The sequence below is a fragment of the Antechinus flavipes genome, chromosome 3, assembly GCF_016432865.1.
Source record: "Antechinus flavipes isolate AdamAnt ecotype Samford, QLD, Australia chromosome 3, AdamAnt_v2, whole genome shotgun sequence".
NCBI lineage: Eukaryota > Metazoa > Chordata > Mammalia > Dasyuromorphia > Dasyuridae > Antechinus > Antechinus flavipes.
Genome location: NC_067400.1, coordinates 436732446 through 436760109, shown reverse-complemented (window position 1 = coordinate 436760109; position 27664 = coordinate 436732446). Strand labels below are relative to the sequence as shown.

Here is a 27664-nt window from a genome sequence, read left to right as displayed (position 1 = left end):
AATCAAATCTTGAACTAAATTCCTACATGCAGTTTATCCCCTATCTATTCAACCCACAATGAAATACATTTGAACAACATTGTCTCAAAAGTCTTTTACATCTCTAAAATTATCTTCTTTCACTTATTTGCAACCCTATAAAAATTACAGTTAGGGCTACATGCTCATTCACTTGATGATATACTGGAGCAGACTTTTAAGTCTCATGACCAACATGATAGAAGACTAGGTATTTTTTCTGATGCCCATGATCTTTTCAATATTTTGTTTACCTTAACAAGCTAAAAATCTAGCAAACTTAATACTTTGCTATTGTTGTTTAGTCATTGCTCAGTTATGTCCAACTCTTCATGATCTTTTTGGCATTTTCTTGGCAAAGATCCTAAAGTGGTTAGTCTTTTCTTTATCTAGTTCATTTTACAGATGGGGAAACTGAGGCAAACAAGATTAAATGACCTGCTCAGAGTCACCTAACTAGTAAGTATCTGAAGCCATATTGAAACTCAGATCTTCCTGACTCCAGGCCTTGAACTATGTATTGTGCCACATAGCCGCTCCAGCAGAAAAAACTAATCCTTAATCTTTAAATCATTCACTTAATATCTCCCTGAATGGGACTGACTGGATGAAGTTTTCTCAGTATTGAGACTGGGAGATCAGGCCTTGGCCTATGGGTCCAAGAAAGACCCTGGGAAGTCACATGATCTCTAAAAAAAAAAAAGTCCCTAAATTACAGGAAGTGACAAGAAGTTACAGAAAGTGATGTGATCTGCGGGAAGCAGACAACATTGGTGAGCATGGGTCAAGGATGGTTTCGTCCTTTTAGTCTATCCAATGAAAAAGCTTGGGTCTTTTCCTATTTAACTGGGCATTCTACTTCCTGCTGGTCAGGTTCAGGAGCACATGGTGGGAGCTGGGATGGCTCCCAGTTGTGTGTCTAGGCCTCTCCCTGAAGGAATTAAAGAAATGCTTTCTATTTGTACCTGAAAATGTCTCTGAATAGTTAATTTGGGAAAGGGGGTCTAACACCCATCCCATACATCCCTTTTACCCACCTCTCATTTCCCATGAGGATAGAATTACATAAAGTATCTATAAGCTTGCAACAGAATTCAACTGTCTCTCTATCCTACCAGAGAGGCCAAAAAAAAAAAAAAAAAGCAAAGAAGTTTGTTCTAGCTGAGACCACAGCATGACTTATAGACTCAGTGCTGTCCAAAAGTACAGAAACTAGGGTAGAACACTAATGGGTGACTATATGGCTCTAGATTAAAATTAAATTAAAGAGCCAAGCACCCAGGTAGCACTAGTTTCTTCTTGTTCAGGTATTTTGTTGGAGCAGCAAAGGCAGAGGTTAGTGAAACATAGCAGTCATCTAAGAAGATTTTGATTTCCACCCTCTTAGAAAGAATACTTACAAAAGATAAGGACTGGAGAGTGAGCTATATGAGAATATAAGGGAAAAAAAGTGAAATCACCAGAGAATTCTGAAGTAAGAAAATTTTGTTAAAGATGTTGGCTCAAGCAGATTAGGGAGACAATGTGACCTCTAAATCAGCTAAAAGAGTCTAGATACCTATGAATAAATATTCCAAGACAAAGTAAAATCAATCAATGCCTGATAAGGTATAAAGCCTGTGGATTGTCAAGAGAACAAAGAACTACTGCAGGAAATTCCTGAATGGTTAAAAGAATTGTGAAAGCTGAATTTATGGCCTACACAGCCTAAATTATCAGCAGAATGGAAAAAGTTGAATCCACAATAGCAACCTTCAACAACTAAGTAAGAGAAAAATTAATTTATTGGAGCCCAAACACACAGAACCAAAGACAATCTAGAAGAAAAAGCTGTAAGATTAAAGAAAACAATCTCCAAGTAAAACATTTATTTTAAAGCAAGCTATATAGAGACAACTTCAGAAAAACACAAATCAAAGAAGTTGAACATCATAACACAAGACAACTTGCCTAAAACTTCTGGACAAAGAAAATATACTAATCAAAAGAATCTACAAATTGCCTCCAAAAAAAGAAATCCCCAACAACAAATAAACCAAAAAGCTATCTGCAATATCCAAAATATATAGTGATTAAATTTGGCAATTCCAGTGATAAACAACAAATTTCTAAAAGAAACCAAGAAAAAGACCTACAAACATAAAGGAAAGGAAAATCAAAAACCACTTTTTTTTTTCTTTTTTGCAATCATCAGAAACTGCAGGATGGAATAGAATAATATAATCTGAAGTGAAAAGGAGCTCAAGGGGGATCAAGGTTCAACACAATGTGACCTATCCTGCAAACCTGAGACTAACAATTAATAGGAGGAAAGGGGAGAGGTAAAATGAAATCCAATAAAAAGAAGTATTCAAAACATTCCTAGAAATTAAATTGACCTAAATAAATCACGTGCTTTTCAATCACCTCAAACAACAGAAATATAAGAAAGGTAAACAAATATATCAAACATGACAAAAAGAAGAAAATAATAATAACGGACCCATTAAGAGATTTCTTTCTAAAAATATACAAGTAAGTACAAAGCAAAAGGCAAATAGAAGTGATAGTGGGGAAATAGAACTGAACCATCCTGTATTAAGCCTCATAATACCCAGATCCCATGTGAAGTGATGATAATCTTGAAGAACTACATTGCAAAATGGGAGGAAAAGGGAGAGGCAGGGTGAAGGGAAGCAAATATGGTGAGGAAGAGGAAGAGAGAAGGAAATATGTAATATTCCTGAATCAAGTCAAAAGTTAACAATGAAAGGAAAATAACTCCAGGGGCCTTCGGAGAATGGGAGAATTTCTTCAGAGAAGAAATAAAGAGGGAAAGAAACAAGAGAACTCTAGTTTCAGAAGTGGCAAAGGATACTACTGATGAAAACTTCCATGAGAAAATTTTTAGAGAGACTGGAAGTATGCAAAAGCATGTGGTCTACAAGGTTTTGATTCTTTTGACCATACTTGCTGCTTCAGGAGAAATAGAATCAGAAATCATGGGAGACATCAAACACCTCAAGGAATGGGAGGGCTAGCATATAGATAAGAGATTTCATAGCAAATAAGGAAAACATGCCCATGAGGACAAAGTAATGAACTGAACTATAGGAAACATAGGAAGTCTAACCATGAAGCAATACTATTTCTATCACCTACAGGAATTAATGTTTCTGAGAACATAGCATATTTTTTTAAAAAGGAAACCAGGGGACAAACTCTTAAAAAGCAGAATATAGAAATTATTTAGAAGCAGGAACCCAGGCAGCTAGATCATGCAGTGAATAGAGCACTAGCCCTGAAAGTCAGGAAGACCTAAGTTCAAATCTGGCCTCAGACATTTAGCATGGCCTAGATGTATGACCCTGAGCAAGTCACTTAACCCCAATTGCTTCAGAGAAAAAAAAAAAGGAACCCATATTAGGTCCCTTAGTAATTTAAAGGAAGACAGTGACTAGAAATAGCTAAATGGTGTAGTGGATTGAGCCCTGAAGTCAGGAGGACCGGAATTCAAATCTAGCCTCAGACAGTTAACACTGCCTAGCTGTGTGATCCTGGGCAAGCAAGCCATTTATTCCCAATTGCCTCTTAAAAACAAAACATAAAAAAAGACTATAGAGACTAATGAAGGACGAAATAAATATAAAGGTCATAAACCAAAGAATACAAATCTAACTTAGGGAGAAAAGAAAAGGGAAAAAATGAAGAGAATAAAGAAAAAATAACTTATGGTATCATACCTTTCTCTAGTAGTTTTCTGAATCTAATTTTGTCTCAATGACTAGAAATTCCACAAATATGTCTTTTCTGATGAAAAGGAACGTGATTTAGCAAGAAGAGCACTCACAGGACTAAATCAGAAGATCTGGCTCTAGCTACTTAACCAGTTCCCTTTCATTTGGCAAAGTTACAAACTCTTAGTTTTCAACTCCCATACTCTGCCGAATTCACAGGACTATCCTGAGAATCAAATCAGTTAATAAATATGGCAGTTTTCATTAAAGGTAAAATGTTACAGAAAGGGTAGAGTATTATCACCACATCTGTATGTACTAGATGGGCACTTAAAACGCATGAAGAATTTGCTAAGCTCTCTATTTGTATTCGGATGACATTTCCTCAAATGCAAATAAATATATACTAAGAACTTATTCACTTTAGGCATTTTGCATAAAACATACACACACACACATACACAAACACACACATGTACACCAATTCTTTTTTCTTTTAACTATTTTTAATGAAAATCTATCTGATATGTATTATATACTTCTTGAAAAAGAAAAAACTGATAGACATTTCAGAAAAGGCTGGAAAGACTTCCATGAACTGATACTAAGTGAAGTGAGTAGAACCAAAAGAATATTGTACACAGCAACAAGATTAGATGATGATCAACTGATAGACTTGGCTTTTTCTCAACAATGAGGTGATTCAGGCAATTCTGTAAGTTCCAGACTAGCTCCCTGGAGGCCTCAGAATCAGCCAGAGTCAGGATAAGCAAAAGTCCTTGATCTTTAGGAGGAGAAGTGAAGGGGATAGATAAGACTGCCACAAGCTCTCCATAACCTCCCTTCTCCTTGTCCTCCTCCAAAGTGACTCTGCCTTGTCTCACTCCACCCTCTAATCCCTCCTATGATTATCCGTATACATCAAAAGATAGAGTCAGCACAGAATAGAGAGAAGGGCCATTTTTCTAAACATATGCTAATAGAGTTATTGTCCAATATGTAATTATTATTATTTTAAAAAGAAAAAAAACTGATAAATGGAATCTAGCTTTTTTTTTGATGGTGACGATAGGACATCAAACACTCAAGCCCATAACACTCCAACTCTCCCATGTGTAGCCCAAAACAGATTAAAATGCAATTCCTATCTGATTTTAATGTTGGTATAGCTATATCTAGATATATATATGTAAGGCAGCTAGGTGACACAGTAAAGTGAAGGCCAAACCCAGAGTCAGAAAGACTCATCTCATGAGTTCAAATCCAGTCTCAGACATCCACTGGCTGTATCTATCTGGGAAAATCATTTAACCCTATTTGCTTCAATTTCTCATCTGTAAAATGAGCTGGCAAAGGAAATACTTCAGAATCTTTGTCAAGAAAGTCCCAAAAAGGGGTCACAGAGTTATATACAACTGAAATGATACAACAATAAAAGAAATATGTATTTGTGGTTATACACATATATCTATCTCTAGATATAGATATGCAGATATATAGATATCTATCTCTACTTATAGACAGAGTATTTCTTCACAGTTCCTGTGAATTTTCCTATGTCCCTGATAGTTCAGTTCATTACTAACCTTTGTCTGCCCTATAGGCAGTATGTTTTCTCACATATATGTATATAGTTATGACTAAATAAATACAGATGGTAGATGGATGGATATAGACAGACAAAAAGTTAGATTTCAAATCAATACATAGCCCACAAGGATCCTTATTCATTACTTAGTGGTAGACATCTTGATAAGAGTTTGATACTACTGATTTACATAAACACCATTATTATAATGTATTATACATAGTACAATCCTCTTTCTACTTTGCCACTTTTTCTAGTGATAGTCCTCCTACTTCTAACATCATATATGTTCTACTTTAAACATTTGCTATGTGTCAAAAAGACCCAGAATTTAAATTTTGTTTCAGACACACACTAGACTTATGATCATAAACATATCAGTTAAAGTATTATTGACCTAGGCAACTCTCTAATGTCATTGACCTATGAAAGTTCCTTATCATCAAAATCATAGATCCAATAAAACCAAGTTAATGATATTCCTAGTAAAAATTTAAAGATCTAGGATTAAGTGAACTTAAAATTGAAAATTTAGAATTAATCATTGTCCTGTTCCAGAATCTTCACGAGCTCCCTATCATCTTTAGCACAAAAGACAAGCTTCTCAGCTAAGCATTTATTAGCTCTGCACATTTTGACTCTACTGCCCCTTTCCAGACTTATTTCACTTCCCCCTCTTTCACACCTTCAATATTCTAACTAAACTTTCCAACACACTTTCTCTTAATACCCATCTCTCACCACTGTACCATTGCACAGCAAATACTTCCCTCCTTCTCCCTACTTCTTGGAATCCCTAGTTTTCTTCAAGTCTCCCGGCTAAAGTCATGTACCAACTGTTAAGGAAAGCCTTTTTTGATCCTCTCCCCTGGTTTTTAATGCTTGCTCCCTTTTCAAATTACCATGTATATTCTTATCTGTGCATATGGTACATTTGCCTCAGTAAAATGTAAGCTTAATCCTTAAAAAGGCAAAGATTTGTTTTTCATTTTGTCTTCATATCCTCAGAACAGAGCTTTGAACATAGCAAGCCCTTAATAATAGTACACTGAATTGTCAAGCCTTTATTTAGTGTAGGCATTCTAGGATTTCTTGGGAAGAGAGGGTGCTCACAAGCATGGAGGCAGCTTTAAAACTGCCCTGCTTCAGAGCAGTAGAATCTTCAAATATTAAGGTCCTCCTATAAAGAACTCATTTAAGTTGCAAGTGAAAAATCCCACAGTACTTCAAGCTTCGAGACAGACACAACCACACAATAGATAACAGGAAAAGGGGAGAATGGATTTAAGCTTTTCATTCTGTTACAGTAATATACATGTGCCACTCAGACAAAGTTCTGGGCTCTCTTCATCTCACTCCATTCTCCTCACTATATACACTTCATCTGCAGATAGGTTTTAGAAGGAGTTGTTTATGGCAGCCACTGTATCTTCTTGCCAAAAAAGAAAAAAAAAAGAAAGAGAAGAAGAGAGAGAAAGAAAAGAAAAGAAGAAAAAGGAATTAAATAAAATTGGCAACACTTGGTAGAATAATTTCATGAACATTCCCCAAGGAAGATATGTTGGGTATGAAAGAACTGGTCACATTTTAACTTTTTTTTTTTCCAAGTATTTTTGCACTGCTTCATGTTCTCATAACTTCCATCTTCTTTCGGAGTCTCCTCCCCCATTCCCAGCCCTTTACTTTTAGCTCAACTTTCCATTACAGGAACCAAAGTGAGAGAAATGTAGAGATGGAGAAGTGGATTAGAGAGAAAGGAAGGAGATGGAGATAGGAAGAACCATTACCTTTTAAAGTTGGTAGCTGGGCTGTGATGTTTCCATTGCACCAGTTTCCCTGACAGCACTCCACAGCTTGGTCCGGGGATGGTGGAGTCTTACAGGTCATTTTCCCCTGTTCATACACTTGGAAGCATCCTTTCTGGTACACTTGAATACCATCATTTATGCTCAATGAGGCAAAACACTGTTGTCCCTCACAGTGATCCTGATTCCCACAGGATATGCCTTCGCACACACACATATACAGATTTGAATTCAACTTTGGTTCCTCATCTGCAGAATGAAGAGAAAAGAAAATGATATTTTCTCTCAAGGGGGCATTAGAAAAGTTTCTTCAATCATGTATGGGTAATAACAGCTTTAGGTTTTTTTTTTCCCTTGCTCAATTTAACACACCTAGACAATTAGCTATGAGGAAAGTCACAATAAGCATCACCTGAAGACACTAATACCTACATTTAGTAGAGCTGAGCATGAAATGTGCCCTGCCCATGAATTCCAAATCATTGGGCAATTCAATTCAACAAACATTCAAATATCTATGGGATGCACAATGGAGATTTAAATGCAAAAATAAAACTGCCGCAGCCTTCAAAAAGCTGTTTTTCTGCAATGGGGTTTTTAAATTTTTTTTTCCTATGGTATAGAGTCTTTTACCTCTTCTCAAAATAATGCATTTTTGAAAAATAATAATGAAAGAAAATGTAGACTTCAGTTAGAGATAAGTAAAAAATAAAAATGCAAATTTTTTCCATCCACATTCAATGTCTTCCTGAAATCTATCCACAGATGTGCAAGTTAAGTTCCACGACAATTAGGTAACTTAGAGGATGGAATTCTCTGGACTTGAAATCAGAAGGACCTGAATTCAAATCTGTCTTCAGATACTAGAACAAGCTATTTAAACTCTATTTGACTCTTTCCTCTTCTATAAAATGGGGATAAAAAGCACCTACTTCCCAGGATTGATGTAATAAGGAAATAAGATAATATTTGTAAGGCATAGAGAAGGCACTATATAAATGCTATTACTAGGGAAGATTGGGTGAGTGAGTGTGTGTGTGTGTATAAATCAAAATAATACAGATCAATTCTAGAGGAAGGGGGACAATAACAGTCAGGGTCTTCATGGAAAAGGTGACATCTGAACTGAACCTTAAAGATGGAATTTTGACAAGGAGAGACAGAGATGAGGAGGAACTATGAACAGTGTCCCAAGTGAGATCTGGGAACAGCTGCTTCTGGTGTGGAAGAAGGGTGGGGGGGAAAGTGGGGTGCCAAATCCAATAAGACCTTTTAATTAATTGTTCTTTCAAAGACTGGTTTTTCAGATTCAGTTTTTCAAATCATTGCATCATTTTTTCCTGGTTAAGTGAGTAGATCAGACTTGCTAGTACTAACAGCTTTGGGTGCAGATGGCAGAGGAAAAGAGCAAGAGGGAGGGAGGAAGAGGGAAGAAAAGAGTTATATAGAAATGAGAGTGTGAGAGGGGGGAGGGGGAAGAGGAAAAAAGATAGAAACAGAGAAACAGGGACAAAAAAGAGACTCAAAAAACACAGTGTGACAGAGATAGAGACAGGGATAGAGAGACAAAAAGAGATAGTCACAGACACACACATACAGAGACAGATAAAACTGCAAGAGGCCAAATCTTTGGAAGCTGCTAAGTTGAAACCCTGTTCAAATAAGGAAATTCAACTTTCAGAGCTCACTCTCAAGTCCTAAATTAGAAAGGGGCTGAGTTTCTGTCTATTGTTGAATGCTTTGTAGTAGGCTCTGTGGCATAGCTACCTCAATCTATTTTGAATCTATCTTTTAAAAGGCAGTTTGGGGTGACTTGTGCTTTTAAGAGATGACCCCAATGAGAGGCATTAAAATACCTAGAGATACAGCAGGGGAGTTGGAGGAAGAGGCCATTGAGAGAGAGTAAAGAGAGACTCAAAAATGTCAAAGAAAGAGAACATTCACCTTCTCTCTTCCCTCTTCAAATAAGAAGTAAAATAAAAACAAATTGCCCCTATAGCACAAACATCATGCCTCCACAAGTACCATGCAATGAAGGGGATATACTCTATAATCAATGAGATAGTTCTTTTAAAAAACACTAAGAGACTTCTCCAATAGCAAATGAGTTTGGAATAACATCCAGAATAGCCAATGACACTGCTATGTATGTCACTAGTCTCATCATCCCAAATTCAGAATTCAGAGACTATATTAATGAGAAACAAATTTCACAATGAAGAAAGGATTCTTTTTTTCTCCTCCAAAAATATGACAGAAATCTTTTCAGCATTAGTACTTGAATCAGGCTACAGAGCAAATATATTCCTTATTATATGAATCATAATATAAATTGATCCTGTATATCACCCTGCCCCCCCCAAAAAAAAGCAGGAATGAAAATCATAATTTCAACATTTATACTAATTTCCCCTGTTTTACTGATACCTTAGGCATGTATATGTATGTGTGTGTGTGTGTGTGTGTGTGTGTGTGTGTGTGTGTGTGTGTTTATTGTCAATCATTCCCCAGCAATTTCTTGTAACAAAGAAAAAGAATTAAACAAAAAAGAGCAACTAACTACATCAGGCTTTTCAACACTTTCTATCCATAAGCCTCCCTCTTCTCCCCCCTCCCCCCACTGCCAAAAAAAAAAAAAACAAGAAAGGAAGGAAAGAAGGGAGGGAAGGAGGGAAGGGAAGATGGGAAGAAGGAGGGAGGAAAGAAGGAAGGAAGAAAGGAAGGAAGGAAGGAGGAGGCAGCTAGGTGATACAGTGCTGGAGTGCTGGGTGTGGAGTCAGGAAGACCTGTAGATAATGTGATCTTGAACAAATAATTTAACTTCTGTTTGCCTCAGTTTCTTCAATTGTATGATGGGGATAATAACAGCACTTATGTCCCAAGGTTGTTGTAAGGAATAAATTAGGCAATATTTATAAAACACAACACAGTGCCTGGAAAATTGTAGACGCTATATAAATGCTAACTATTATTATTACAGGAAGACTTTCCTAACTTTTCTTTCAATTCCTGATATAAATTTTATATAACTTATTTAGGAAGCAGTGTACACACACACACACACACACACACACACACACACACACACACACACAAGAGCAGACACTCAAAACCAGAACTTCTGACTACAAATTTAATGATCTTTCCCCTGTATCACTTTATCCTTGTAAGCCCAGCTAGTTAGAGGGTCAGAAAGCCTCCAACAAGTCCTAGAACAGCCCTATTTCCAAGAAATCTGGGGGTCCCAGTTCAGTGAAGTCATTTTTCCCTTGCCCTTCAGTTTCTTTACTGTGAAGTCTGGGTAAACAGTTCTTCCCAAGGTCCTTAGTACTTCAAGGGATCTATATATATATATATATATATATAGTCTGTAATTCACCGGAAATGAAGTCACAGACAAGTACCTGCTAAGGTTCAAACAAGTACCATGTTGACTCTCTTGTTCTGCATACCCAAACAGAGAAGAAAAGAATCTCAGTCACATTTAGAGATATTTTCAACTCCTCTAGGGCCTTCATTCCTGTGGTCTGGGAGTACTACATAAGTTATCTATTATTCAACAGAGCCCTTGTACAACACTCTGCTTATATGTCAAATGTCCTATTCTGCATGATAGTTATTTATTCATGTTACATTCCTTTCACTAGATTCATTACAAAAATGAGAGGGACTATATCAAATAGATACATACATACATACAAAGACACACACACACACACACACACACACACACACACACATACACACACAACTTTCCCCAGTGCCTAGCAAAGAGACAAGGATGAAGATTAGGACCCGGGACTTGTATTTTCATTGATTTATAGAACTCCCATAAGAGAAAATGCCTTCTACCAATGTAGGTTGGTATTTTCCGTGAAACTCATACTCTTAGAGGACTGCCAGAATACTTCCAGTTTGAGTGACATGACCCAGGTCACACAACTAGTATGTATCAAGTGGGATTTGATCCCAGGTCTTAGTGCCTTTAAGACTGGGATTTATATCCACTCCACCATGCTGTTCCTTGCGTTACAAATTCTAAGTAGGCACTTAATAAATGGTTGCTGAATAAATTAAAAGTCTTTATCTAGAAATTATTTGCCTTTCTTCTGTAACTGAATAGAGATAACTATCTGCAGTAATAAATTATTCTTCTTCTGTGATGCCAGTGTCAAAGATCTGTCTGTCACTTTCCTTTCCCAGCTACAGAGAAACAGAGTTGAAAGAGGGTGACTAGTAAGCATCTATAGTGCTTACTCAAATACCTAGTATAGAAAGTGGCCAAACATCTAATGCTAAAAAGCAACTGAGGGCACATTTGGCAGTTATGTCTACTATTCTTCCTTTTTTTTTTTTTTTTTTTTTTTTTTTGGAAAGCAAGCATTATCCTTCCTAGTTTCCTGTCTTCCACCCAAAATTGTATGGTTTTATAAGAACCAAACAACCCAGCTTGATCAACAAAATTGGTATTGGAAGAAATGTGCCCCAGATATCCAAAGGTATGCAAAATAAATGTCAATCCTACAGAAATTCACCAACAAAAAAAGACTCTCTCCCCATCCTTCCCCAGTTAACCCCACCCTCCTCATTCTCTCTCTCTCTCTCTCTCTCTCTCTCTCTCTCTCTCTCTCTCTCTCTCTCTCTCTCTCTCTCACACACACACACACACACACACACACACACACACCCTCAATGCCACCCTGCCAACTTCCCCTGGCAGACTAGTTTGGTTCTAAGTGATGCCAAAGGGATTTTCTAAGCCAGGGTTATTAATTCAACAAGCAGAGTTACAAGCAAGACAGAGTTTTCAGATCCTGATATCGACAATTTCAAGGAAAAATAGGACCCAAAATATCCATGAGTCACCTTTAGCAATGTGAGGAAACTGAAGATTTGAATTTGGGGTTAGGAGGTTGGGGAGGGAAAAGGACAGCCTTTAAATTATAAGGTTCTGTGATATGCCTTTTCTTCCAGTAACTTATACAAAATACTTGGTTACAGATCACTTCCTGGGACAATGTTGCATGTATATTAAATAATAAAAACCCAATAACCTATTTTATTACACTTTGCAGAAATAAAATCTAAGCAGAGTGTTAAGTCCACTGAGCAAGGATGACAAGTTAGTTAAATTAATCAGTACTGTGAATATTAAGCAAGGGAAATGACCTCTTTTCCATGTCATTATCTTACCCCCATACTGTTTGCTTGTTGTCTATGTACACAACTAGCATCTGCAAGGTGGCGTTTCAGTATTACTCAATGTTATAACTGTTACTATATAACTTGTCTGGCATCAAGACGGGGACCATGTGAAAATATTTAGGGACTGAATGTGATTGGGGACAGGAAAGTCTGCTACAAATAATCTATTCATATGATGGAAGGATACAAAGGATTGACTAAAGAAAGCAATAAAATTATAATCTTGGCATCTCAATCTAAACAGGAGAGAGAGATTTAGATCATCATCATTAGCAGCATTGCCTTCAAGTAAATAGGGTCTATTTCTTTGTTAAAAATCATCAGGCAGAGACAGCTAGATGGTGCAGTGGATAAAGCACTGTCCTTGGAGTCAGGAGGACCTGAGTTCAAATCTGACCTCATATACTTGACCCCTATTAGCTGTGTGACCCTGGACAAGTCACTTCACCCCCGTTGTCTTGCCAATAATAATAATAATAATAATAATAATAAAGATAAAATCATCTGGGAGAAGGAAAAGTGTCCACTTGAAAAAGAAATATAAAGCAGATTTAAACTGTAGGTTGGGGTATTTAAATGACATATAAGTTATTTTTCCCATTCACTCACCAATCCAAAAGTTGAGGATCTCCTTTCTGTACTGAGGGTGATTAAGGAAGGAGTTGGACTGCTGACCTCACCTTAGAGTTACTGGAAACATCTGCTCCTTTCCTGCTCCATAGGTCAACTGCTTTGATCCTTGATTGTAATAAGATTAGGACTCAACACCACTTCTATTGTTCTTGATCCTAGACCCTCAAACATTATCCTTTGGAATCTATACTGATTTATCACACTGAAAGAACAGACATAATCTAGATCTCCAAATAAAACCACTCTTTAGGGTCAATTTTGAATCGTTAGTGTTAGTTCACTAACAATAAACTTAAGGAGGATAATGATAGAATACCCAAGAAAAGCAAACCAAGATGGTGATTGGCCTGAAATCCAGGTCATAAGGATCTCGGAAGGAACTTAGGATAATTAACTTAAAGAGAAGAAAAAAAGGTGTCACATATGGCCAAATGAGGAAACAAATGTTAGCTATATTGTATTTGAAGAATTCTTAAAGAGAAGGGTTAAACTTGTTCTTTCTGAAGACAGAGGAGGAATGGGTTGATGTTACAAAGGATGAATAGATGGGCAGATAAAGGATTTATTAAATGTTAACTATGTGCCAGTCACAATGCTAAGTGATGGCAATTGAAACACAAAGAAACAAGACAATCCCTAACCTGAAGAAGGTTACATTCTAATAGAAATAAACAAGAATAAATAGGAATTGGGAAAAGTTGGAAGGGAGGAAGGAGAAGTATCCATACAATGGACATGCATCTGGCACCTCTTCTTATCAACTGTGCCTCCACTGAGGGAGATTGGAGGAGAATGACATAAGCATAGTTCAGGCCACTTTTAAATGAAGATACAGGCAAGAGAGTCACCAATGATGAGGGTAGATTCTCAAGGTGGAAATTTTAGGGTTGGCAGGCAGTTGGTAAGATGGTACAAAATAATCACTTAATAAATCCTCTATCTGTCCATTCATTCATCCCTTGTGACATTAATGCATTAAGAGAGTAAGTTCAGAGAGCCAGTATGAACAGATGTAAAGTGAGTATTACTAGAGTCACTCTTGATTCTAGTTTTGATGAAGGCAAATTTAGGTTTAATTTCAGGGAAAGCTTCCCTGCCTCAAATAGAGATACATTTAAATAGACTAGGTGGTGTTAGGAAGTCTTCAAGCAAAGGAGATCTATCTGGTACATTTCCATGACATTTCTATTTTAGATTACATGTCTTAGGGTCCCTTTCAGGTGTCAAGTTTTGTGACTCCACCACAGTGACAGACCAGATGGGAAAAGAGGTACAACGAAATGGGAGAGTAGCTTAAATCTAATGGAATAAGCATTTCTATAGATTCATATTTTATGATATAAGCTCTTCTTAGAGAAGCCAGAGAAATTATATTAGTATAAAAAAGTCCAAAGCCTCAAAACTTGAGCAAACCAGAAAAAAAGCACCTCAGATCACTGCTGCTTTCCAATGGCATGTTCCATTTGCTCTTTTTAAACAGGGATTTGGAAGCTATTAGAATTTAAAATTATACAAAGTTGTCCTGTGGTTTCTTAATCCGAGACTGTAATTTGAAATCATTCCAACATATTGACTTGGTCTTCCTAATGATATAGAGAGACCATGCCTCAGAACCAGCAAGCCTACCTTTGGCAAGAGGCATAAAAATGCCTCTCAGATTTAATATGATAGGCAGTGGCTATGCAGAAAAGAAGAGATAGAAAATACCAGTGAATGAACGGAAGGAGCAGTCAAATTTTTTTATACATCATGGAGAAAACACCCACTTTAAGACATCCAGCTCTCTGGATAAATCACACATATTTCTGCTGATCAAGGAGTTGTCACTTGATACAATTGCCACTCTTATCACTGGGGGTAAATGTATTCCTATAGATGAGCTCTTAAAATTCCAGGATATTTGTACACTCCAACAAAGGCAAAGTATTCACATCAAATCATATAACAGCTAAAAAAAAAAGTCTTGGGATCTAGACATTTCTTAAACCTACAGAAGCTTTCTTTTCCTCAAAAAGGGTTTTAAGAGAAGACAAGAAAGATGCCACCTATGTTTTGAAGAGAGCAAAGCCATAAAGACCTTAAATATCAGCATAGATCTTAAGGTAATACTTAGTCATCAAGTAGATCCATTTCTTTCTATTTAGAGGGGATAGGGGGATAGGGAGGTGAGGATTGGGGGAAGGGAGGAGTATACAAATGGTTCACATTTGTTTATCCACAATGCCAATGGACAGAAAAGGAAGGGAGAATATGTATTTGTCTCTTATTCTGTGTTTGGGTGGAGGGGATAATAGCACCTAAAATATGCAACATATTTCTGTTAACTGAATATTAGTATGTTACCACAATTGCTGTCTCTTGGCCTTATCTTCTCATAGTAGTATAAAGTTCTTGCTTTTAGTGGTAGCCAGGTTCAAAACACAAAGATCCTGGAATCCTAACAATTACCTTCAGCTCAAATCCTTAAATAATGCCTAATTAAGATCCAAGATCCTAAGCCTTGTTGCCATTTTTTCCTATCACTGAAAAGATTGGCACATTTACCTGTGGGCTGAGAAGGAATTACATCACATTTCCCTGCTTGCTTTGCCTTAATTAATTGAAAAAAAAAATCTCCAGCAACCCTCTAGTGGAACTTCCAGAAAGGGTGGTGAGGAGTGGAGTAGGTGTGGAAGTGGGAGAGAATGCTGTGTTTTTCAGTTTTGGTTAGACTAGGCTCTCAATTCCATCAAGTCAAACCTTATATAATCCAGCTCACAATCTCTAACCCTTTGATCCTAATGTCCCTACAATCAACGAGCTTACTAAGTGCCAGACACAGTAGAACCACTGGGAAAACAAACAGAAGTAGAAAGACAGGCCTCTACTTTCAAGGAGTGGAGTCTACATTCTAATGAGTGATGTCCATAAAAGGAAGTAAAAAAGATGGGGACAGGTGGAAAACAAAGGTTTCCCATGGGAAAAGGGGATCTGGAGTACAGTCATGGTTGGCCTGGATATACTCCTTAAATGGAGATTTTAGGAAAAGCCTTCTAGAGAGAAAGGCCTCCTTAACTGGAAGTTTTTCAACTTCATATTTCATATTGAATAGCTGGTTTTAAATGCTCCATTAAGTAAAGAGCCAGTGAGAGGACTAGCATTAAAATCAAACAATATTGCCTTTTCCAACTTTCATTTGATCCTTACTGTGGCAAAAGTCCTTGACTTTACTACATATTGCATGCATACCTGAAAACCAATTAATGATGGAAAATTTCTTCTTCCTTCACTTTCTTCTAACATTTCTAGAACTGAATCTTTATTTCTAAAAAAAGAAAGTCCACAGAGGACTATGAAATATTCTCTCTAACAATATGACCCCCCATTCTCTTTCTGCAACTTATAGTTTTCCAGAATTGCACAGGGCATCAAAAGGTTTCATCACTTGTTCAGGATTCACACAGCCAACATAAGTACCCAAGATCCTCTGATTCCAATGATGACTTTCTATCCAGTACCTCACTTGAGCAGAATTAGAAAATTCATTTGTTGTTCTGATGTAAGAAGATGAAGAGGAGAGGCGTATGGGGAGGAAGATTATCCATCAGAGAAATCGCCCAGTTTGGAACTGGAGAGAACTTGCATGTTGTGTGGGCAGACTGTAAAAATTCAGAAAGAGGTGATGATTTTGTTGACGTTTGCTCCAAGTTCCCAGCTACCTGGAAATTTGCTCTTATTTCCTCTGGTTGATCTAGCTCCAAGCTGAAGCAGCCATTTTCACAAGATGTCTACTAGATTTTAAGGTCCAAGAAGGCAGTCTATGATTTATTTAACCTTTTTATTTCTTCTAATATAAGCACAATTCTCTGCATATAGTGGGCACTAAGCAATATCTGTTAAATTGAGCTGAAGCCAGAAGCCATTATGAGTGAGAAGGAACCTGACATTTCAAAAAGAAGTTTTCTCCCACCCTCTTTCCCCACCTCTTCCTAAAAGATAACTTACCAGATTGAGTGAGGGTTTTTTTTGGGGGGGAGAAGAGAGAAATATCTTCAGTGGCTATAATATCAACTTCTAATATGCTTAACAAAAGACCTTGCTACACATTCCTTGATTGTTTCAAAACACTAACCCCCCGGTTCTCATCTACTGGCACTGCCTAAGTCATTACAGGATATTGTTGGCAAAAAAGCAACAACAACAACAAAATTAAAAAAAAAAAAACAGACTGTAATGCAGTTTTTAAGGACAATGGATACATTCTGATCATCTATCACTACTGAGGAGACATTATAGAGATCCAAGTATGCTGGACACAATCTACCTCAGTCAATTCTTCCATGACAATCCAGGAGTCCAGAAAGAGTCAAAAGAAAATAACATAGATTAAAATGATGAATTCAAAGGGAAAGCGTAATAGTAGAATCCAAAGTTCCTTCTTTTCCATCTCACAGGAAATGATGTGATTCAAACATTCAGGACAAAGCCTGGGCATGGGATATTGTTTTTCTAATATCTCCCTGCCACAAGTAAAGCAAATTTTAAAACTAACTCCCTATCTCTGTCTCTCTCTTTAGCTCTGTCTCTGTCTCTCTTCCCTCCTTCTTTCCATTCATTAATTAGTTGTATAATGGTAGCACAGTGAAATGTTAAAAGGACAGCAAATCATCTCCCAACTGTCATGAAAGACAAAGTTTTCTACAGTTGGCAAGCAGCAGCTTCACCTGCCCCGGAGACCAAACCTTGATTTAAATAAACAAATAAATAAAAAAGTCATCGCTGTTTTTGGAAAGGTCTTCTTTCAGTCAGGTTTGGGGGAAAAGAAGTCCTCAGACTCAGCTTTCAAGCTACAGGCCCCACCCTACTCCCCATCCTTCAGTGAGATGGCCATACCATGGATGCTAACTCAGGACTCACCCAGAAGAGCAGATCATGGGCAGACATAGTACATGCAGCCATCTAATTTATATTTGTAGGTAATCTATATTTTCTTACATGAGGAAGAAAAGAGGACTGATTCTCTATTCATTCAAAAGGAGGGAGGACAAACATACTGCTCAGGATCCCTTATTATTTCAGTCATGTCTCACTCTTCATGACCCCATTTGGGGTTTTCTTGACAAAAATACTGGAGTTGTTTACCATATCCTTTCCTAGTACATTTTACAAAAGAGGAGGCCAAGGCAAACAGGGTTAAGTGACTTGGCAAAGGTCTAACAGCTAATAAGTGTCTGAGGCCAGATTTGTACTCAGGAAAATGAGCCTTCCTAACTCCAGGCTGGATCCTATACTAGCTGCACCAGGCTCCCTTACTTCCAACAAAAATGCTAGATTCTTTATTGTCATTATAAATAGATAGGAGTTCTATAGAGATAACAATGATAATTGCTTTTCTTTGCAGACTTGTTATATATGACTATCCTCACACAAAAACAGTCTCTGTCCTATTGCCATCCCTCCCCCTCCCCACCTTACAAAGATCTAGCTTCCTTCAAAGTTCCATTCAAATGCTACCAATATGAGATTTTTTCCCTGATTCCCACAATTGCTCTCCTCCTAAATTTTATCTCCAAAAAGTTATCTGCTAATTATGATATATTTTGTTCTTACTTATATGAGCACATGGTGTTTCTCTTAATAGAATGTAAGCTCCTTAAAGTAAGGTCCTTTTTGTTTTTAATCTTTATATCTGTAACCTCCTCCCTATTTCTTTATTTCCACTCCACTCTAGTCACATAACTGGTGATTAATAGATGTTTGATGGAGTTCTGAATTTGTATGACTACTCTGGGTAGCAATTTTGGAGCCATGTTTTCAAAATTACTAATCTCTGCTTACCCTCTGACCCAGCAATACCATAACTAGGCCTATAACCCCAAGAGATCAAAGAAAGATAAAAAGGGCCCATAAATAGAAAATATATTTATGTGGTTTATTTTGTAACAGCTAGAACTGGAAATAAAAGCAATGTCCATCAAGAGAATACTATGGTGCTATCTTAAGAAATGAAGAAAAGGGCAGTTTTAGAAAAACCTGAGAAAACTTGAATGAAATGATTCAGTGAAGTAAGCAGACCCGAGAGAACAATTTGTACTGTAACCATTGTAAGAATGAACAATATTAAAGATGATAAGAACTCTGAACTGCAATGATCAACTATTGGAGTCTACCCACCTCTTAATAGAGAAATAATAGGCTAAATATGCTAAAATTGACTTTTTGGTATGATCAATATGGGATTTTTTCTTGACTTCATGTTTGTTACAAGGAGTTTGCTTTTTTTGGTTTTATTTTTCTTCAATGAAGGGTTGGAAGGAAGACAACAAATTAAATGCTTGCTTTTTTTTAAAATAAAATTTTATTTAAAAGTATTAATGCTTGTTGGCATAGATTGTGAGCCTGGTTATGCACACACATCCATACAAATATTTCCAGACAAGTTTACACAAGATCGGGCTTAATGAATTATATCAACAACTGCCATTTTCCATAGCAATCTTGAACTTTGGAAAAAGAAAGATGGCCCAAACTAAGTTTCATTGTGGCCACTAAGAATAGCAGAAATTATAGGAATATACATCACAATCTGATGCAACAGATTGTCTTTGGCTTTTGTAGCAACAATTCGTGGCAAAACTAAAGATAACACTCACTCACAACTATAACGGGTCACTTTTAAATAGTATCCTTAATACCACTGGTCATTTCAGAAGAATTTCCTTCCAGAGTCTGCCTCAATGTGCACTGCTGTGCCAATCATGCCCAGCTTCAATAGCCTGCTGCTATGGTTGAAACCAATAATGAAGGGACCAATTCCCTAAGAAAGACCGAGGAAGTTGGGACTGGTTTCAAATGTTGACACACACACACACACACACACACACACACACACACACACACACACACAAAATAGCCCATCAAAAACACCACTTGCAAAACTGATAAAGTAGACAACCCTGTGCCTTAAGAACAAGTTTAAAATAACAGATTTTTAATAGCGATACTTCTTTTTCCTTGGTCCTGAAGGGAGAAATAATGACTATTATCCAAAAGTTTTCAGGAAAGTCTCTTCCAAACACACACACACACACTCTCTCTCTCTCTCTCTCTCTCTGTTACACACACACACACACACACACACACACACACACACACAGCCTCTTTAGATTTTTTAACTAGTGTTTGGCTGTGCAGTGAGAAACCATCCTGAGTCCATAGCCACATACTGTACATACACAGCCACTAGAGTCATCGGCTAAGTGTAGCAAGACCAAATTGAACAAGCTCACTGCTCAGCAGTCCCTGGTCTCAGCTTCCTGTCCCTGACCATCCCCATCACCTTTCTGTCCAAGAGCATATGTCAAATTTCCTTGGACAGGGAGTTCAAAATGTCATATTGAAGGATGGCACCTTGCCAGGTGCTGGTGTCAAAAGGGAAAGTGTTAAAGGTGTTAAAGGGACAGATGCAAGATGGGGTATTTTCAGCAGCTATTGATTAAAATGTAGAACTGAGCACACGTGATCAAGTTTTGTTGCAGTTCAAAAATCATGCAGTCAAGAAATATACACACCTTTTACCAGCTGCTAGACCATGCAGCTGGTCTCTGGCTCCTTCCAAGACAGGAGCAATGGAAACAATTATGCTGGTCAGCTAATGCACCAACCAACAACTCCGGGACTTTCAAGTTCTATGTTACAAGAAGAAGAAATTCCTTCAGGGATGACAGGATCAAAGATTTAATTTAGCACTCTAGAAAAAAAGATTGATGCTAATCACAGGACATGGATTCAAATACACTTCTAATACTTACAATTTTATGCTCTTGGATAAGTCACGAAATTTCCTGAGACCTCAGTTTCCTCATCTATTAAAAAAAAAAAACTGGCGAGCTTCTGAGGTCCTTCCCAGCTCAATATGTACAATTCTCACAGATCCATCTAGTCTAGGGTCTTAAATTAGAAACAAACAGAAAAATGAGATGTCTCCACTTTTATGCCCAGCATACATGGCACAGAAGAAAATTAGCCTGAACTGGAAAGGGATGCAAATGTTTGAAGAAAACAAAGTTTCTGTAAATTCTAGAAGATAAAAGGAGTAGCTAGTCGATACTGTGGCTAGAATTCCTAGACTGGAGTCAGCAAGACTTATCTTTCTGAGTTCAAATCTGACGACACTTACTAGTTGTATCACCCTGGGCAAATCACTTAATTCTGTTTGAATTGCTTTTTCCTTCTATAAAATGAATAAGAGAAGGAAATAGCAAACTACTCCAGTATCTTTGCCAAGACAACCTCAGATGGGGTCACAAAGAGTTGGAAATGACTAAGTAACAACAACAAAAGAAAATGAAAAAGGACAAGATGAAGAGATCTAGGACATTTGAAAAAAAATATTTCAATTGTTAGGAATTATCCTTGACAGTATCATCAAATATAACAAAAAAGAGTGTTCTGTTGAAAGATTTTCATAAAAGAATTATATGTATTAGAGAAAGAAAAAAATGGAAACAACCTACCTGCCCAATAAATCACATTACACTAAAATAGTGAAATATCATGCTGCAATTAAATAAAACTGTGGGGAAGACAGTATAGAGAAATCTGGAACGAGCTTTATGAAAAACTATAAAGTAAAAAAGCAAAACAAGAGGAACTATAACTATGAGTAAAAGTCAATAATAATGAATGAGGAAAAAAAATCCTGATGATGACTTAGAAGGGATTTTAAAAGTTATCCTTTATGGGTTGAAATTAATTTAAATGTAAATCATTACTAAGCAAGTTTAATTGTTCTTAAAGCAATTAATTTTAAAAAGCTCTAGAGATGAAAATGAGGTTAACAATAAAACAGTGGTTTAAGAGGACATGGTGGAATGGGAGGGCAGAGAAGAACGGGGTTGGGAATGAGGGGAAAAGTAGAACTTGGAATAAAAAAGCCATTTTTACCTTGACACACTATGCCTTTGATCACAGGGGAGAAACAGGTAGGATTGTGACACACAGTATTGGCAAAGAACAATGGATCCTCTAGGATCCTTCAGGGTGATTGAAGATAGCTGTGTTCATTTCCACCATTTGTCTTTCCAGAATAAGCCAAAAACCAGTTTTCAGATATCAACAGATAACAACAATCTGCCTCATCAAATAATCTATTAGAAATTAATATGTGTTTTTTAAAAGAAAAACAATCTTCCATTGAAGCCTTCACTTGATATTTCTTTTTGTGTGAATGTTAACCTAGATTATTGAAGATCATACCAAATGGATGGCAGTGACCATTTTTACCTCTTTTTATATCCTTGGTACTGACTAGAGTACCTGGCACATAGTAGGCACATAATAAATGTTTATTGATTAACTGATTGCAAGTTTTGTGAAGTTCCCTGACATATAGCAGAGATCTGGGTTGGCAGCAACATTCTTAAGGTACTCAGGGATTGATTTCATTTTCAAGGGCTCTTAAAGGGAAAGAGACCAAAAAGAAATGGGGAAGGGGACAACCGTATGGTACACTCTCAAAGAAAGGCAATCAAGATGACCATCAGTAATGATGTGCTCACCAACTTTCTCTTCATTAAAGAAATCTTCATTAGAATGGATTGTGACCATACCAGGGGTATGCCTGATTAGAAAAATCAAGTAGATTTCCAAAGAAGCCTTCTGTCTAATAAAAAATTATTCATGATATTCTATTTACTAGGAATACAGAGAATACTGGATTTCATCTTGATTTTTTTTTTTTTTTTTTAAGGATTAGGTAAAGCAAAATGCTCTAAACAGGCATTTCTTTTGCAAGCTTAAAGACAAAAGACAGTTTTCTCATAAATTTAATTTGAAGTAACTTTATCCTATGATCCTCTAAGTACTAAGTGAGTCATAAAAGAGGGACACATCTTTGTCAAAAGTTTTAGCTGTGATCATAAAATTACAACAAAACAGTCAATCAGCTGCTGTACTGTTCTATCCAAATCTGTAAGTTCTCAGATCAAAACATCTTTCCCTGGCAAAGCAATTCAATTCAAATGTAAGCTCTTTGAGGTTAGACACTCTCTCTTTTTTGAACTTGTATTCCTAACACTTGGCAGAGTTGAACATATAAGTAGTTAATAAATATTCTTTCTCTTACCATATAATCATAAATAAAATCCAAATGGACACAACTGCATGAGAAAGCAGAATTCTCAAGGCACTTCCATTTATGAATAATATTGTACTCTCAGAAACTCATCCTCAATGAGATATGAGCCTATGATTTCACAGGAAAATCCAAGTGAATTTTGCCTAGATTGAAGCAGTTAGTTGGATTAAAAGTCCATTATTAGTCTTTAAATATCTATTCCTGGAATAGATATTTTAAACAGTCCAATGAGCTGAGAATAGAATTGAATAAAAAAGAATAAAGTGGGTTCAGTCACATGAGAATGTGGTACCTTCAATACCCAAAATTTCCTGCTGCCAAACAATCCATATTTTTAATATGAATGTTCACCACATGATGGTATAGAGTAGAGAACTCCACTCTCACTGGACTTGACTTTCCTTCCTACTTTTTATAATCTAGCCTACTCAGTTTTCTGTTCTGTACACAAAATATTCCAACTCCCATCTACTAAATAGCCTTCCCCTCTGCCCCTCCATACTTGGAATACTCTGTCTCCGCAAACTCCATCTCATAAAATCCCTCTCTTACTTTAAGACACAGTTCAAAAACTACCTTCTATATGAAAACCTTACAGAATCACCCCAAGTACTAAGGTCCCCATTTCCAAACTATCTTTATTTAACTGCTTTGTAGTGATAGTTATTCTCTTTTTATTTATTGTGTCTATATTTAATTATGCACTTATTTTCTTCATTATGAGCAGAAATTGTTTCATTATTTTTATATCCCAGTACTTAGGGCAGTGCCTAACATATAGCAGGGACCTAATAAATGTTTCTTGATCAAACATCATGATTTCTTAAGATTCAAAATCGTGTGTGATTCAAAGTTATTATGAGTAGTGGGTACAAGGAGTCTACATTTCTACATTATCAGTGATGATTTTCATGAAAAGTGACATAAAAACATCATTTGCACTACACATGATTGGCAAAGGGTAAAGTCTAATTACAGAACAGAACAAAAAATGCAAAAGTATTACACTGGTAATACATGAAATTTTAAGAGGTAAGTCACAGGAAGGTCCCCAATGAAATGGGCAAATGATTTTGAAGGATTAATAGAAGGACATAGGCACAAGACAATTATGCAAAGATTCTTGCTATACAGTTCTAGCTATACAACTTGATAAAATAGCTACATGAAAGAGATAACTAGTCCTTCAGATTATTAACATTTACTTATAGGTTCAGAATTCTTCATAATAATTGAGATTACTGAGTTTCAGGCTGCTGAATGAACTATTTAGCCACTCAATCTGAAGCTAGATAGTTAGAAGCAGATTATAGCTTCTATGAACCTACGATCCAGACTTAAGTTTCCTGCCATGCTAATTCATTATTTGAACATTTAGGCTCACTCAGGTCCAGTTACAATTAACTATCTTTATTCACAAAAGCTAAGAGAAAACAAGCATGAAAACAAACTGGGGTAACAACAAGTTAGTAAAGCTAAAAGGCCTAAAATGAAACAATTGTTTCTACATCCAAATACTCCCAGAAACACAGGCAGTTACAATAAGGGTGATAGTTAGGAAAAGATCTTGAAACTGCCTTTTCCTAAGACATATCAATTCCTACACAGAGTCTTATTCTCCAAATGAAAGTCAGATAATATGGTTTTAGTTTTACGTAGACAACTGAAACAGTTTTGTTTGGACAACAAACAAAAGACAAAAAAAGGAAAAACTATGTTTATATTTTTTTTATTCACATTTCAATGGAACTTTCCCAGATTGATGTTTCCTTGCTATCAAAGTACCCTTGACAATCTTTGCACAATACTGAAATGTGGTTTTAATAAAAAGTTCCTACATAATACTATCTATATTATAAATTGAATAAACTGTTCACCACTTAAACTCTATCACAATGATATGTAGATGATAATACAATGATGTCGTAGATAACATAGTAAAATTCTGCCTCATATGTGTCATTCTGCCTCTTTATCTGCTTTTTGTATTAACTTACTCCTCCCTGGACCAAAACTTTCTCTTCTATGGGGATATTTTACCAACTGCCTTCAAAATCTTTAAAGCATAGGTAAAAGTATGTAATTCACAAAGGTAGTCTAAATTCACAGAATGATTTTACCACAATGTGATAATTAATTATATACTCATCAATAAGAAAGACACTTCCTAAGCAATAGAAATCTAGCAAAAGATACAATTCTTTTAAAAAAATTCTCCACAAAGCATAATTTTAGCTCATTACAATCAGTCTACTATAACAACTTCTGTCTTATAACAAAAATTAAACTCCATATTCCAGTCAGGTGAAGTAGCCCACATCTGTAATCTCTGATACTAGGGAAGGCTAAGGCTAATGGGTCAATTGAGTACAGAAGTTCTGAAATGTAGTAGGATTGAGAAGAAGTAGCTGTGATAACAAGTGCACAGCACCATATAGTAAGTTCTCTATGGTCTTCTCCTCCCACACTGGCCATGGAAGGAAGGAAGGAAGGAAGGAAGGAAGGAAGGAAGGAAGGAAGGAAGGAAGGAAGGAAGGAAGGAAGGAAGGAAGGAAGGAAGGAAGGGAGAGAGGAAAGGAAGGAAGGAAGGAAGGGAGAGAGGAAAGGAAGGAAGGAAGGAAGGAAGGAAGGAGGGAAGGAGTACTGTTCTGTGGAAGCATACCAAAGTTTCACCAGAATGCCAAAGGCATCCTTGACACAAAAAATTAAAAATCCCTTCCTTAGAAGATGAATTCTGCAAAATATTTTGAGAAAAGTTCATTCACACATACTACCTTGAAATCAACATTACCCTTAGGCAATTGTTATTCTCTTCATTTGCTAGTTTCTGTTGCTATACTTTGAGAAACGAGGGGTATTTTTTTATTAATATTCATTTCTCTGCTGTTTCTTTTTGGGGAGGAAGATGATTTTAGGTATGATTTATTTGTTTAATATGGGCATGTTAAGTAATGGGAATGGGAGAATAACTAGTGCTATTTTGTATCCTACTGGGAAAGGATAAAAATGGATGGAATTTCAAAATATTTCTTCCCCTCAAGTACTCTGATACTTCATCCTACAGTATGGAGTTAACTACAGTCTTAAAGACTATGCTATGTCAGGTTTTATTTAACAAGTACACATCTAGAGAACTTTAGTAGATCTGTTGTCTCACTAAATGGGGATAGGATCTTCACTAGAAGATGGGCTGTCAGGCAATATTTTTTAATCACAGCAACTTGAGAAATCATCTATCTGATGTTGTTGTTGTTATTGTTTGTCTTTTGTTCTTAAAGAGGACCATGATATCAGGGAGGTGATGCCATGACATGCAAATAAATTGGATTTAAGTGAAAGAGGGTTGTGCATAGTTACCTACCTCACTTTCCCCTGGAAAGCCATCTGGGTCCGCTGACCAGATGTAGATCAGGACAACTGGAGATAATTTGTTATAATGTGGATTATCAGATATAATATGTTGATCAGGTTTATTTGCTAAAGTGTTGATGGGTAGACTTCTTTATACCAATGAAACCAGAGATTGCTTAGCCTCACCATTATTTTATCTATAAACTCTTATTTGCCCTACTCATAAAACAAGGGACTCTCCTAATTTAGATAATTTCCTCAAATACAAATAAAGGAAAGGGTCCCTGGTGACTATTTTAATGCACTCTTATATATAATCTTAACAAAACATATTTTTCCCCTGTGGGCAGTTTATCAATTTAGGCAACTTTTAATTTTTATAAGGCAATCTAAGATTCTATGGGAAAGGAGGTGATCCAATAAATACAATGCCAGGCCTTGAGTCAGGAAGACTTATCTTCCAGAGTTCAGATTTGGTCTGAGACTCTGGCCAAGTCACTTAAATCCTATTTGCCTCAGTTTCCTCATCTGTAAAATAACCTGGAGAAGGAAATGGCAAACCACTCTAGTATTTTTGCCAAGAAACTGCAGGTAGAGTCATAAAATCATGAAAAGTCAGATGCAACTGACAAATGACAATGCTATGCTTTCTATATAAAAAAGACATTTAATTTAGAAAACAATATGACAATAATTCTTCATTCACCAATTCTGCACAGTATGACACAATGCTAAACAAGCCTCTTAAAAAGAATATAAGTGTGACTAACTATAACAGGGGGTCAGCAAATGGAACACTAATCCTCAATTCAAAAAGTCCTGAGTTCAAAATAGATCTCACACTCACTAGCTGTGTGACTGGGTGAGTCACTTGACTTTTTTAGCCCCAATTTCCATATTTGTAAAATGGAGATAATAACAGCTCTCAGGGTTGTTATGAGAATAAAATGCCACTTAGAAAGCACTTTGCAAACCTCAAAGGGTTATATAAATATTAGTTACTATGATTTTTGTTAGCATTTTCATTATGTCAACTAATAAGATATCTGAATTGACATGTTTTACCTATTCTTAGAATGCTTCATCTTGGAGGAAGCCTACTAAAATTGCCTTCAATGAAGTGATTTACTTAAAATTACATAGATAATTAGTGGCAGACTAGATCCTAGATCTGTTGGCTCCAAATCCAAAATTCTCTCCATTTATCACTTTTGCTTCCACTATTAGGACT

The 27664-nt window shown here is 36.5% G+C and overlaps 1 protein-coding gene across 2 annotated transcripts in view; it reads right to left on the bottom strand.

Moving 5' to 3' along the window:
* ACVR1 (activin A receptor type 1) overlaps positions 1–27664 on the bottom strand; it is a 154875-nt gene that overhangs the window by 40482 nt on the left and 86729 nt on the right. For both annotated transcript variants that reach the window (XM_051986348.1, XM_051986349.1), the window contains one exon: positions 7110–7376. In XM_051986348.1, the coding sequence (XP_051842308.1) occupies positions 7110–7376 (267 nt within the window). The remainder of the gene's footprint in view (positions 1–7109; positions 7377–27664) is intronic.